The sequence below is a fragment of the Pelodiscus sinensis genome, unplaced genomic scaffold (assembly GCF_049634645.1).
Source record: "Pelodiscus sinensis isolate JC-2024 unplaced genomic scaffold, ASM4963464v1 ctg133, whole genome shotgun sequence".
NCBI classification, from domain to species: Eukaryota; Metazoa; Chordata; order Testudines; family Trionychidae; genus Pelodiscus; species Pelodiscus sinensis.
The window spans coordinates 65,965-80,503 of NW_027465927.1; the positions used below are offsets into that span (position 1 = coordinate 65,965).

Sequence of the window (14,539 nt, forward strand, 5' to 3'; positions counted from 1 at the left end):
TAGCTGCCAGCCTGGCCACCAAAGGCCACATGCGAACCCAGGAGCAGGTTTGCATGACATTCAAGTTGGTGCGGTGAGACCCCCAACCTTGGGCCCTGATCTTCCCTTCTCCTTTCTTCCCTTTGCTTCTCCCTTCCAACTTCCTCCTCCCAGGTTTCACCCTCCCCTCTCCCACCCACTCTATTCCTCTCTCCCACCTCCTTTTCCCAGTCTCCCCAGAGGTTCACCCTGTTGTTCAATAAACCCAGTTTCTATTTTTGAACATACATGTCTTTTATTTGACATCAGGAAGGGAGGCTAGGGAGGAGTAAGTAGATGGACGTGAGGGAGGAATGGGGCACGAGCCCCCGGTGGGGAGGACCGGGGTGGTTCTGAGGGCTCCTCGGGGTGGACACTCTCCTGCAGGGCCTCCTGGATCCTGACAGCCCCCCAATGGACTCCCCGGACGGTAGCCTGCAGCAAGTGCAGCTGGGCTGATGGCAACAACCCTACGAGACGCACCGGTGTGCCCAGGGGCAGCTCTGGCTCCATGTGGCCGAGTGCTGTGGTGTCCCGAGTGCAGGCACTCAGGGCACTCCAAGACAGGACTGCTTTGTTGTCCCTCATCGGGGTAGACAAGCGAGCGGGGAACCCGGGGTGGGGGTAGGGTCCCGTGAAGCACGGAGCTCAGTTAGCCTGAGGCAGCAGCCCCACACACTATGTCCTAACCTGATGCCCTGCCAGCACTGGTTCCGGCCAGCCTGAACTTCGGTTCAGGGTCCACTCAGTGTGGACGCGCTATTTCAAAATAACAAAATGCTATTTTGAAATAGGTTTTGTGTATAGATGCATAATTCGAATTAGCTTAATTCAAATTAACTATTTCGAATTAAGTTAACTTGAATTAACGCTGTAGTGTAGACGTACCTCTTTCAGAGCAGACTAAAGCTGAATCTGTCCTTTGATGTGTGGCTGATGCACTTCACACCTGTGGTATCAGTTACTGCTTGCTTGTCAGCTAAATTTCTTTATAACTCACTAATGAATAGGATTTCACCTGTATTTGTTACTTACAGCTCAACAGATGTTCCATGTCCAGCCATTTCATATTTTTGGTGTCCGTATGTTCCAGGATGATGCCTAAATAAGCAGTGTAAAATAAACATCAATAAAAAACCTTCTCTTGTTAAGTGCAAGGTGATAACATTGGCCCTTTGGCTTCTATTGTGGGTCTAAGGTGAGCTGTAGGCAAGAAAATACTAGAAAAGTTTAGCGTCCACACTGAAGAGAATAAGAGAAAAAAATTAAGAATGTTTACATAAAACCTCATTTGCTTTAAACAATCTATGTTCCTCTTGCCACTGCTGTCAGTTATTGGAGATATACTAGGATAGTGTATTAATCTAGTGGTGTGAACAAAGGGCTGGGGCCAGGAATAAGTGCGTACTAAGCAAGGATCTCACATGGATAAATTAATTAGGCCACAGTGCTTGCCTGGCTTGCATGGGTGTGCTAAGGAAAGGATGGCACAGGGCCAAAGGGGAGGAATCTAGTGCTTCCTGGGCAAGGCAATCAGGAACCTGCAACAGCAGGCACTGTGTGGCGGTGGCCTGCCTACCTCCCAGTGATGAAGCACCAGTAAGGAACAGTGAACAACACTGAGCTTAGGTCTATAGTTTGAGTCCACACTAACTCTGACTACTAAAAATAGAGTGCAGGTAAGATGACAGAAGCAGTTGGAGGAGCTAGCCACCTTGAGAACAGACTTTTGGGTTTGGATGGGATCATCCTTGGAATAGTTAACCCCTCCTGCTACTCCTGCCACAGCTACTCTATTTTTAGCACACTAGTTTGATCGGAGAATAAACATACCCTACGTGACAGTGTGCCAGCCTCTGCTACTAAATGACTGCGCCATCTCAAAGCATTCTATTGCAACTTACAAATTCCTCCTAACACCACACTGGAGAAGTAGGAGAACATTAACATCTCCATTTATGCATGAGAAGTCACAGCACGGAGAGATTAATAGTAGCTCAGTGCTGCACACAGGGACTTTTTCTGTCTACCTCAAAGGGAATACCAAAAGGGACACGGCACACTTTCTCTCACCAGCTAACTTGGCTGCAACTGCCCGGATCTCTTCCCAGCTGCTGCAGAAGTATGTGATGGTAGTTTTGTAAAAGTTCTCCAGTAGCTCAGCCTTCTCTTTGGCCTAGAGAAAATCAGGGACACATGAGCTCTCTCTGGCTAGAAATGCCCTTTGACTGCCAACACATGCCTTTACAAACCACAAGTAAACAGTCTGTGTTCCTCTTGCCACTGCTGTCAGTTATTGGACTCACTCAGACTTTTTTTTTAATTTAAACAAGTAAATAAAAGAAAGGACAGGAGGCTGTGTAGAAGTGGGGAAAGTGGGAATCTATGGCAGATTTACATTCCTCTCACCCTCAGTCCTGTATCCCACTCTAATAGGGTACGTCTACACTACAACGTTAATTCGAACTCACTTAGTTCGAATTACTTAATTCGAACTAAGCTAATTAAAACTAACGGATCTAGACTAAAAAACTAGTTCGAATTAGCGTTTTACTAATTCGAACTAGCATGTCAACATTAAGTGGACCCTGAACCGGGCTTAAGGATTGCCGGAAGCAGTGCCGGCAGGTCATCAGAGGAGGACTTAGAGCGTGGAGATGCTGTCTCAGGCTAGCCGAGGGCTGTGCTTAAAGGGTCCCAACCCCCACCCCGGACAGACAGTTCTCAGGGGTGCCCCGCTTGCAAAGCAGTCTTGGCTTGGAGTGCCCGGAGTACCCACACTGGGCACATCACAGCACTTGGCCATCAGACCGGCTGCACTTGCCGCAGCCTGCCATCTGGGGAGATGGGGCAATTGGGGGGCTGCAGGAGAGCTTCCACCACAAAAGCCCGCAGAGCCAGCCCAGTCCTCCCCATCGGGGGCGCGTACCCCATTCCTCCCTCAACTCCTTCCACTTACCCTTCCTAGCCCCTCTTCTTGATGTACAAAATAAAGGACAATTGTGTTCAAAAATGGAATCTGTCTTTATTGAACAAAACTGGGGGAGACTGGGAAAAGGGAGTGGAAGAGGGGAAGAGAGAGGGTGGCAGAGGGGAGGGCAACTAAAATGATCAGGGGTTGGGAACAGGTCTCATATGAAGAGAGGCTAAAGAGACTGGGACTTTTCAGCTTAGAAAAGAGGAGACGGAGGGGGGACACGATAGAGGTCTCTAAAACCAGGAGTTGGGTGGAGAGGGTGCATACAGAAAAGTTCTTCATTAGTTCCCATAAAGAAGGACTAGAGGACACCAAAGGAAAGGAATGGGTAGCAGGCTTCAAACTAGTAACAGAAAGTTGTTCTTCGCAAAGCACAGAGTCAACCTGTGGAACTCCTTGCTGCTGGAGGCTGTGAAGGCTACAACTAGAACAGAGTTTAAAGGGAAGTGAGATCAAGCCATGGAGGTTGGGTCCATGGAGTGGTATTAGCCAGGGGGTAGGAGTGGTGTCCCTGCCCAAAGTTTGTGGAAGGCTGAGGAGGGATGGCACGAGACAAATGGCTTGGTCACTGTCTTCGGTCCATCCCCTCCAGGGTCCCTAGGGTTGGCCGCTGTCGGCAGACAGGCTACTGGGATAGATGAACCTTTGTTCTGACCCAGGATGGCCATTGTAAGCTCAGTGCTCAGGGTCGGGGGTCTCAGTGGACCCCCTTGATTTTCATGCACACCTGCTCCTGGGTGGCCAGGCTGGCAGCTCTCCTGCCCTAGCCGGCCACCTTCCTGTGCCTAGTGCGGAGATCGTGGATGAGGTCCACGATATCCGCACTAGCCCAGGAGGGAGCCCGCCTTTTGCGGTCCCGGGCAAGCTCCCAGGACCTGCCAGCCTGGTCCCGGGAAGAGGGGGAGGGCTGGGGGGCATCGGGTGGGTGGCTCGATCCGCACCAGGTGCAGGGTCTGCTGGCTGGGTGCTGGCAGGCTTGCACCTGGCACGGGCACCGTAGCCAGCCCGTGCCCCTTTAAGGGGTCCGGGGCCGGGAGGGGGGCATAGAGTTTCCCTGGTGTTGGCCGGAGTGGCCACCAGGGAAAGCTGGGGAGGGCTAGCCTCCCACTAGTTCGCATTAAGGGGCTACACAGCCCTTAATTCGAACTAGTAAATTTGAACTAGGCTTAATCCTCGTGGAATGAGGATTACCTAGTTCGAACTAAGCGCTCCGTTAGTTCGAATTAAATTCAAACTAACGGAGCGCTAGTGTAGCACCTATGAAAGTTAGTTCGAACTAACGTCCGTTAGTTCAAACTAACTTTGTAGCATAGACATACCCATAGATACTTACATTGCCCATCACACATTCCCCCTGCTTCTACACCACAAGCCTATGCTGTCAATAATCTCATATAATTCTGTAGGTCACTCACAAGGTGTCTGCAGATATCCATCTGGAGCTCCTCAGGGTTCAGCTTGGTTCTCCAACTAAGATGCTCATTAAGTATAGTTTGGAGCCTCTTCAGTCCCAAAAATGGGGCACAGAGATGAAATGTAGCTCTGCACTCCTGAAAAAGAGGGTTGCACCATTGAATTGTTCCATAACACGTATTGTGCTCATTCAAATGGAACTCATGTCCTTGACTGCTCATCTACCCCAAGAATAAAAGGGATTCCCCTGAAGTAATAGACAGAAAATATGCCAGCATGACTTTAATAGGGGGAAAGGGATTCTACTTCTGGAGTATTGCATCCAATTCTGGGCACCCCATTACTTAAAAAATGTTGATACATTGGAGAAAGTCCAATGGAGGGCAACAAAGATGATTAGGAGGCTGGAACACATGATTTACAAGGAGAGGCTGAGGGATTTGGGATTATTTAGTCTTCAGAAGAGAAGAGTGAGGGGAGCTTTGATAGAAGGCTTTAACTACCTGAAGGGGGATTTCAAAGAGGATGGAGAGAGGCTGTTCTCAGTGGTACTAGATGACTGAATGAGGAGCAATGGTCTCAAGTTACAGTGGGGGAGGTCTAGGTTGGAGATTCGGAAAAACTATTTTACTAGGAAGGTGGTGAAGCACTGGAATGGGTTACCTAGGGAGGCAAAGGAACCTCTAAATCTAGAGTTTTCAAATCCTAGCTTGACAAAGCCCTGGCTGGGATTGTTTAGTTGAGGCTGGTCCTGTTTTGGGCAGGAGGTTGGACTCAGTGACCTCCTGAGGTCTCCTCCAAACCTATGGTTCTATGATTTTATAATACTGAAAACTGGAGATAGCAGCAATGTTTTTTCAGAACAGATGTAGCTATGAAAGCTGCTTCACTAGGCATAGCTGTGGTCTTTCCTCTGTTGTGGGGAGGCAGGAACGTGGGGTGCAGAGATAGGCAGGAATGAACTCTTGGGATCAGACCCATGACCTATCCTGAACTCCAGTGAGACAACCCTGGCTGCTAAGGACCAGCCTGTCTGGGATTGACTCAAAAGGAGGGCAATGAACTGAGGGAAGAATTTAGGTCTCCACTGCGGGAAGGAATAGCAGAGCTCCCCTGGCATCAGGAGGAAGATTCTTTTTGCTTAGTAATTAAGTCACTGTCATTCTTACCATTGAAACCTCAGGGCTTGGATCTTGCAGGTGCAGCAGAAGCGTGACCCAGCTCTGTCTAACCTGCTTGGCAAAATAGTCCTTCCATTTTCTCTTTGCAGAGCCGGCCAGGATACCAAACAGGACAAAGGCCAATGCACGAAGAGTGTTGTCCTCCTATAGCCAAGAAAGCCACACAGGTTGGTAACGAAGAAATAACCACATCATGTATCTAGCACAGCTGTCTCTTCTACATTAGGGTAGAGTGATTCCAACTACAGAAGTTTAAAAGAACTGGAATTAATCAAGTTTGGGCCAAATGTGTTGATTCATCAAAATACTTTGAAGACCAAGGGGTACTTGGTCAGCTTCTTGGTGACCCATCTAGCAGGCTAACTGGGATCTTGGGCTTCCTGGCCCTCACCTTCAGAACAGCCTGTCTGGCAGGCTGACAAGGAGCCAGGAAATGTGCACCCTGGCACCTCTAATTCCCAGTGTTTCCAGGTTCCCTGTCTCCAGCATAGTCTGCCAGTAGACTGCCCTCAGGCAAGGCTCCCAATAGAGCTGGCTTGAGAATAGTATTACTGTTTCACAAAGAGTTTTGAAATTTGGGCTGGGGGGTGTGTCCCCCAAATAGGAACAAAACCAAAATTTGAAATCTCAAACTTCTCTGCAAAATGGAATAATTTCAACCATCTGACATAAAAATCGTATGGAGCAGGCCCAAAACAGTCTATTACACCCTGTATGCCCATTTTCCTTGTTATGCAGCTACCTAATCTAGTATTCATACTTCCTTTGCCATTCTCATTGGAAATAAAGATGAACAGAAGGGTGAGACTGAAGGAGCAGGGATGGCATCCTCATTTTCTTAATTCTCTGCTCCTCCATAAAACACATCTCTTCCCTAAGGCCTAAAATCACTTCATTCTGACATGAACAATGCCCAGTGAGGACACATCATGCATTGTAAATGGAGCCTCATCAATGTCAGCTGAACTGGGGTTGAAGGCTTCTGTTCACGTACATTATGGAAGTACTTCCGGATCTGTGTGGTGAGGTCTCTGAAGGAAGAACCTATGTCCTTCCCTTTCAGCTCGTTCAGAACGTTGGCCAGTGCCTTCAGGCTTTCGGCAATGACTTCAGAACTGAAAGTGTCTTCTAAAGTCCTGATCAGTGCCTCCAGAAGAAACTTCTTGTACTTTTTCACCTGTTCAGACGTATGACATTAAAAAACACTTTCCACTAACCACATTTCTAATATGTTTTTTTAGCAATTATGAAGCAGTGGGAATTTCATCTGCCCCCCTAGTGACCTATAGCTATATTTTACATCAGGTACTAGCTACAATAAGCCAAACTCTGTGCCATATTACACCTATGTAATCCTATTAGATTTCTAATTACTTAGATTTGAAGGCCAAAAGGGACCATTGTGATCATTCAGTCTGACCTCCTTCACAACACAGAACCTCCCCAAAATAATGTCTGTTTGACTAGAGCACCTCTTTTAGAAAAACAGCCCATCTTGTTTTTAAAGTTGCTACTGATAGAGACCCCACCACAACTCTTGGTAAATGGTTCCAATGATTAAAATTACCATTAAAATGTATGCCTTACTAGCAGTCTGAATTAGTTTAGCTTCATTCCCCCTCCCCCCCCAATTGAATCTAAAGGCACATTTTCTAGCCCTTTGAAAATTCTTGTGACTCTTCTCCAATTTATCAGCATCCTTCTTGAATTGCAGGCATGATCCTGACATAGTATTCTAGCAGTTCTCACACCAGTGCCATAAGCAGAGGTAAAATAACTTCTTTATTCTTATTCAGAATCCCTCTGTCTATGCCTCCGAGGATCACCTCAGCTCTTTTGGTCACAGCTTTGTACTGGGCGCTTACGTTCAGCTGATTATCTATCATGATTTGAGTTTTTTAGTGTCTCTGTTTCCTGGAATAGAATCTCTCATCGTGGAAATAAAGCCTACACTCTTCATTCCTAGGAGTATACATTTACATATGATCATATTAAGTACATATTGTTTCCTTATGCCCAGCTTACCAAGAGAACAAACCTGCTGTGTATTGACTGCAAAGAGGTTACAGGGGTATGAGAGAGCAGACGTTGGCCTAGTGCATTGTGCATGGCCTCTGTAAATCCTGAGCAATTGTTTCCTTTAGTTTCTCTAGTTATGCTGCATTGTATTCAGTATTCTATCTTACCTTCTCAGGTGCCCCATAGACTAAATTGCCTAGGCCTCTTACAGCCATTTGACGGACAATGCTGTTATTGTCCCGTGACCTTTCTTCTAAGCTATGTAAGGCAGTCTTAAGGATCTTCTTCTCCCTGAGTATGGGATCAGTCATTAGCTGAAATAAAATCAACATGTCCATTAGCTCTAATATGTTCATTAAGATAGCGAATATAATTTGAGGAGACACGTAATACACTGTAATTTATTATTCTATATGAATGAGTACTGTGTTAAAAACATGGATTTTTCCTTTTAGGCACTATAATGGGTGATTGCTCATCCCTTGAAAGCCTCTCAGTGACTGCATTTGATACCACAGTCCTTTTCTCTCCCAGGTGCATCCTGCCAGTCGATCTTAGTGAGTCTTCCATGGCTCAGCCCTCTGGCCAAGTCTCAAAGTCCAAACAAATGCCTTTTAGGTCCTGTTGCCCTCACTAGGGTCTTCAGCCCCAACTCTGGACCCTTTATATTCTGTTCTTTGTTCAACCTCTCCATAAGCCTTGTCCCCTTCATCGGGTTTATGCCACTGGGGAACCTGAGCCTGCCCACTACTCTTGGTTCCAACCTAGAAATAGCAGCGAGTCATTGCTTCATTTCAGTTTATTGCTACTTTTTCCTTGGGTTCTTCCTATGGGGCCACTTTCAGTTTCTCCCTCTAATTATATGTTTAAGGCTCGTAAGGACTCTCTCTCTGCAAATTCAGCTTCAGAAAATGCTGCCTGAAATGAACCCCTGTGAATTGGTTTGGCCAGAGAATAGCATTCTTTCTTGGCCCTCCACTTCCTGAAAGGAACTGACCTAATAAAGCCCTGTAGCTCCATATATCTGAGCCAGCTGGGCTCTGATTGGCAGCTTTCATGAGGCCTCTCTAGGCAGACCTTGAAAACCCACGTTTGTGACTCCTTTCCTAGGTGGGGTGTAAAAAGATTTTGGGGCACAAACAGATTCCTAGAACCACCAGATGAGCCTCTAAAATAGCGATTTAGCGTAAATGTGAAATATGACACAGACGTTATAGCAAGGCTGTGGAGAGGGAGGATGCTCCAGTAGTTAGCAGCCTAGGACTTAGGAGGTTCCAGTTCAATTTCCTGCACCCTCAAAGACTTCCTAGATGATGTTGGGCAAGTCACTTAGGCCTTCTGTGCATCAGTTTCCTGTTTGCAAAATGGGACTAATAGTGTTTCCCTGCCTCACAGGGGTATTGTAGGGATACATACTTTTAAAGAGTTTTGAGGCACTCAGATACTACATTATCATTTTGAAGTACTCAGATAATACAAGTTTCTAAAAGGATGTTTTAAGGAAGATGGAGAAAAATTGTTCTTCTTGGCCTCTAAGGATAGGATAAGAAGCAATGAGCTTAAATTACATCAAGGGAAGTTTAGGTTGGACAGCAGGAAAAACGTCCTGCCTGTCAGGGTGGTTAAACCCTGCAATAAATTGCCTCAGGAGGTTGTGGAATCTGCATCACTAGAAATATTTAAGAGCAGGTTAGACAAACACCTGTCAGGGATGATCTAGACTGTGCTTGGTCCTGCCGTGATGGCTGGGGATTGGACTCGAAGACCTCTCAAGATCCCTTCCAGTTCGAATGTTCTATGAATCTATTATTCTACATTAATGAGAATCTAAGATAGATGTTAATGTATTTGTATGTTGCTTATTTTATAGTATTAGGACACTAGATTCATTTAGAAGATTTGCTGAGCTAGACCAAAATCAGGAGCTGTTGATCAGTATTAGCCCTAGGAATTGTCAGAAAAGGTCTAGTAATTCAAATTCTATGGCTACATCTACATTGGCATGATTTTGCGCAAAAGCAGCTGCCAGTCTACACTGGCGGGGAGTTCTTGCACAAGAACACTGACATTCTAATGTCTAAAATCAGTGCTTCTTGCGCAAAAACTATGATGCTCCCGCTCAGGAAAAAGCCCTCCTGTGCAACTGTTCTTGCGCAAGAGGCCAGTGTAGACAGGCCACATTAATTTCTTGTGCAAGAAAGCCCAATGGCTAAAATGGCCATCGGAGCTTTCTTGTGCAAGAGAGCGTCTACACTGGCACGGATGATTTTGCAGAAAAGCGCCTCTTAGCACAACAGCACATGCCAGTGTAGACGCTCTCTTGCGCAAATATTCTAACGCAAAAACTCTTGCGTTACAAGTATGGGTATGTCTACAGTACAAAGTTAATTCGAACTAACAGCCGTTAGTTCGAATTAACTTTAATAGCGGCTATACATACAAACTGCTAGTTCGAATTTAAATCGAACTAGCAGAGCGCTTAATTCGAACTAGGTAAACCTCATTCTACGAGGAGTAACGCCTCGTTCGAATTAAGTAGTTCAAATTAAGGGCTGTGTAGCCACTTAATTCGAACTAGTTGGAGGCTAACCCTAATCAGGTTGCCCTGATGGCCACTCTGGGCCAAACCAGGGAAACTTTTCTGCCCCTCTCCCAGCCCCAGAGCCCTTAAAGGGGCATGGTCTGGCTACAGTGCCTGTGCCAGTGGCAAGCCTGCCAGCACCCAGCCAGCAGACCCTGCACCTGGCATGGCATGAGCCAGCCACCCGCTGCCACCCAGCCCTCCGCCTCTTCCCAGGACCAGGCTGGCGGCTCCTAGGAGCCTGCCCAGGGCCACAAGAGGCAGGCGCCCGCCTGGTCTAGTGCAGAGATCGTGGACACTATCGAGGTTTGGGAGGAGGCCTCCAGCGTCCACGACCTCCACACTAGGCACAGGAATGCAGCCGTCTAGGGCAGGATAGCTGCCAGCCTGGCCACCAAAGGCCACATCCAAACCCAGGAGCAGGTTTGCATGAAAATCAAGTTGTTCCAGTGAGACCCCCGACCCTGAGCCCTGCGCTTAGTACATAAGAACATAAGAATGGCCGTACTGGGTCAGACCAAAGGTCCATCTAGTCCAGTAGCCTGTCTGCCAACAGCGGCCAACACCAGGTACCCCAGAGGGGATGGACCGAAGACAATGACCAAGCAATTTGTCTCGTGCCATCCATCTTCAGCCTTCCACAAACAGAGGCCAGGGACACCATTCCTACCCCCTGGCTAATAGCACTCCACGGACCCAACCTCCATGAATTTATCTAACTTCTCTTTAAACTCTGTTATAGTTCTAGGCTTCAAAGCCTCCTGTGGCAAGGAGTTCCACAGGTTGACTATAAGAAGAACTTTGTGTGAAGAAGAACTTTCTTTTATTAGTTTTAAACCTGATGTCCATTCATTTCATTTGGTGACCTCTAGTCCTTATATTATGGGAACTAATGAAGAACTTTTCTTTATGCACCCTCTCCACACCACTCATGATTTTATAGACCTCTATCATATCCCCCCTCAGTCTCCTCTTTTCTAAGCTGAAAAGTCCCAGTCTCTTTAGCCTCTCTTCATATGGGACCTGTTCCAACCCCCTAATCATTGTACTTGCCCTTTTCTGAAGCCTTTCCAAGGCCATATCTTTTTTGAGGTGAGAAGACCACATCTGTAGACAGTTCTGAAGATATGGCATACCATAGTTTTATACTTCCCCTCCTCCTTCTTCCCCTGGCTTCCCCCTTCCAGCTCCCTCCTCCCAGGTTTCTACCTCCCCTCTCCCACCCTCTTTCTTCCCCTCTCCCACCTCCTTTTCCCAGTCCCCCAGAGGTTAATCCCCCCCGCCCCCAGTTTTGTTAAATAAAGAGAGTTTCTTTTTTTGAACACGTGTCCTTTATTTTTTACATCAGGAAGAGGGGGCTCGGGAAGGGTAAGTGGAAGGAGGTGAGGGAGGAATGGGGCACGAGCCCCCGATGGGGAGGACTGGGGTGGCTCTGCGGGCTCCTCGGGGTGGAAGCTTTCCTGTAGGGCCTCCTGGATCCTGATAGCCCCCTGATTGACCTCCCCCGGATGGCAGCCTGCGGCAAGTGCAGCCGGGCTGATGGTCGAGTGCTGAAATGTGCCGAGTGTGGGCATTCAGGGCACTCCAAGACAGGACTGCTTTGATGTCCCCATCGAGTTAGACATGCAAGCGGGGAATCCTGAGAACTGTCTGTCCGGGGTGGGGGTCAGGTCTTTTTAAGCACAGCCCTCGGCTAGCCTGAGGAAGCAGCTCCACACCTTAAGTCCTAACCTGATGCCCTGACGGCACTGGTTCTGGCCAGCCTTAACTTCGGTTCAGGGTCCACTCAATGTGGACATGCTATTTCGAATTAGCAAAATGCTAATTTGAATTAGTTTTTAGGTCTAAATGCACTCATTCGAATTAGCTTATTTCAAATTAACTAATTTGAATTAAGTTAATTCGAATTAGTGCTGTAGTGTAGACATACCCTATTTGCGCAAAATCTTGCCAATGTAGACGTAGCCTATCTATATCTTGCTCACTCTCTCTTAACCAGCAACTAGAATAGGCAGCTAGGCTAGGCTAGTATAGGCCCCAAAAATAACAAAGAGAAAATGATTAAGAAAGGTGTAATGAAGTTCCTTATGAGATTTCCTTATAAAGGACACATTCTACTATCTAAAATGAATTCCTATGAACTGAACTGTACAATTCCCCAGAGAAAGGTAAACAACAGATAAAAGCCTAATGGTGGAACTGCTCATACCTGAGCAAAGAAAGCTGTGCTGGTGACTCGCTGGTTTTCTGATGGGGAATTTACCCAGGGAAGGAGGCTCTGTATGATCTCCACTGTTATTAGTCCAGATCTTTGCAGAACCCTGGAAGACAAAAGGAACCACTTATGGGGCAGACTGTGCACTTCAAAAGCTTAGCTGCTATGACCATACAACTCTAAAACCTACGCATGGAAGCTCTGTGTTTCTCACCCAGGGCACCCCGCACAAAGCTATACCTGAAAGTTCCCTGTCAGTCACTCTATTTGTTGCCGATCCCTGAGGATGAAGTGCTGTCTCCTAGATCTCTTACCTCACCAGCAAACACACCCCCTCGTGGTGAGTCTGCGGATTTTCAAGAAGCATCCAAGTTTTCTGCTTCCAGAGAGTTCTTATCAGCTTCTCATTCGTAGCCTTGAGAAGCACAGCCTCTAATGCTTCAATAGAAAGCCTGGGGGAAAAGAGGCACAGAACTGTAGTAACCAATAGAAAGGCACAGCCTAAGCAGTCAGGAAACCCCAGTTACTTGTCAGGTCTGTTGTTCATTGACAGTTCATCCATTGACAGTATCCTGGGGACCACTGTTTTTGGAAGGACTTAATTCCAGGAGGTATTTCAGTCTCATACCTCTCATATTACTAGTGTTGCTATGGACAACATTTTGCAGTCACTTTCTCCTATCTGCAAGGTGTATGGGCACTAGCACAGTACAGTAATATGGAAAAAATACACAACCAGACCCCAAAAGCTGGGACACAGAGAGATTAGTGATCACTAATGGTTATTTTGGGGCCCTATGTCCAGCGAGATGTGACAGGGTGCTGAGAGCTTGCACTTGGGGTCAGCACTCTGGTAACTACTAGTACTAATTAGCTTCCCCAGAGAAAGCCTAATTGGATAGAAATGTACCTGATTGCCTGGCTAGAGTGGGGCTATAGAATCAACAAACCTATTATCCCATTAATAAGGAATCTGCCTAAAGGGACACCCACAGGAGTGTTTGAGGGAAACAGAGAGCAAAAGAGACAAAATGCTAGAGGCATCTAGATAGACTTATGTGTAGTGCTGGGGAGGAGCCGGTGGTCGTGGTACATGTAGGTCTCAATGACATAGGGAAGGGTAGGAGAGATGTCCTGGAGGCCAAATTTAGGTTGCTAGGAAAGAGACTGAAATCCAGGACCTCTATGGTGGCATTCTTGGAAATGCTTCCAGTTCCACGCGCAGGACCAGGTAGGCAGGCAAAGCTTCAGAGTCTCAATGTGTGGATGAGACAATGGTGTAGGGAAGAGGGGTTTGGATTTATCAAGAACTGGGGACACTTTTGGGAGAGGGGGAGCCTATACAGGAAGGATGGGCTCCACCTAAACCAGGGTGGAACCAGACTACTGGCACTAAACATTTAAAAGGCTGTAGAGCAGTTTTTAAACTAAGAGATGGGGGAAAGCCGATTGGTGGGGAGATGCAGGGAGACTTCTCTTAGAGGAGAATCCGTTGATAGAGATTCTCTAAGCTGTAGTCAGAAAGAGAGGACAAAGAGACTGAGGCCTGAGGAGGCCTAGATAGTAGTGTTTGTGTTGCCAGAGGTTGGTGGTTTCAGGGAACTGACCTATAGCAAGCACAAACAAGACTTTCTCATATTAAAAGCAGGTGATGGTAAGGTGCCTCATAACCCTGAGAACTCCTGGGGAGTGTCACACAAATGTACTGGGATTCTCTTTGTTTTGCTCCCTTTCTTCTAATTACCTGCAAGGGTTGCCCTCACATAGTTGTTGTCCTTTTCTAAATAACCTCCTTCGGCTGCTCATCCTGGGCAAAGGCATCTTTTGTCCTAGGGTTTGGCTGATCTGCTGCAGAAGAACAGTGAACAACTCCGGGAACAGCTCCTGCACAGTTTTGCTCAACTGCAATGCTGACACCACTTCAAAGATGGCACATGTTGCCTGAAAGGAGAGCATGGTAAAAGAAGAGGTCTCTTCCTAACACTATCACACTCTCTCCCCTTCTGATACCTGCTGGACTAAATTCCCACTCCTGTCACTAACTTGATGAATGACCGAGAGCAATTCACTCCATGTGTGCCTTAGCGTCCCATATCTGTAAAAATGTGTACGACCTATCAAGGCATGTTATGAGT

General features: G+C 46.9%; 1 protein-coding gene across 1 annotated transcript in view; it reads right to left on the reverse strand.

Annotated features, from left to right (window-relative positions):
- Nucleotides 1-1,045: 1,045 nt before the first annotated feature.
- Nucleotides 1,046-14,539, reverse strand: part of LOC142825089 (maestro heat-like repeat-containing protein family member 2B) — a 42,110-nt gene continuing 28,616 nt past the window's right edge. The window contains exons 18-26 of the mRNA XM_075916772.1: nt 14,149-14,345; nt 12,719-12,856; nt 12,399-12,510; nt 7,776-7,922; nt 6,584-6,766; nt 5,578-5,733; nt 4,411-4,545; nt 2,092-2,194; nt 1,046-1,119 (exon numbers count right to left, since the gene is read on the reverse strand). Coding sequence (XP_075772887.1) covers nt 1,046-1,119; nt 2,092-2,194; nt 4,411-4,545; nt 5,578-5,733; nt 6,584-6,766; nt 7,776-7,922; nt 12,399-12,510; nt 12,719-12,856; nt 14,149-14,345 — 1,245 coding nt within the window. The remainder of the gene's footprint in view (nt 1,120-2,091; nt 2,195-4,410; nt 4,546-5,577; nt 5,734-6,583; nt 6,767-7,775; nt 7,923-12,398; nt 12,511-12,718; nt 12,857-14,148; nt 14,346-14,539) is intronic.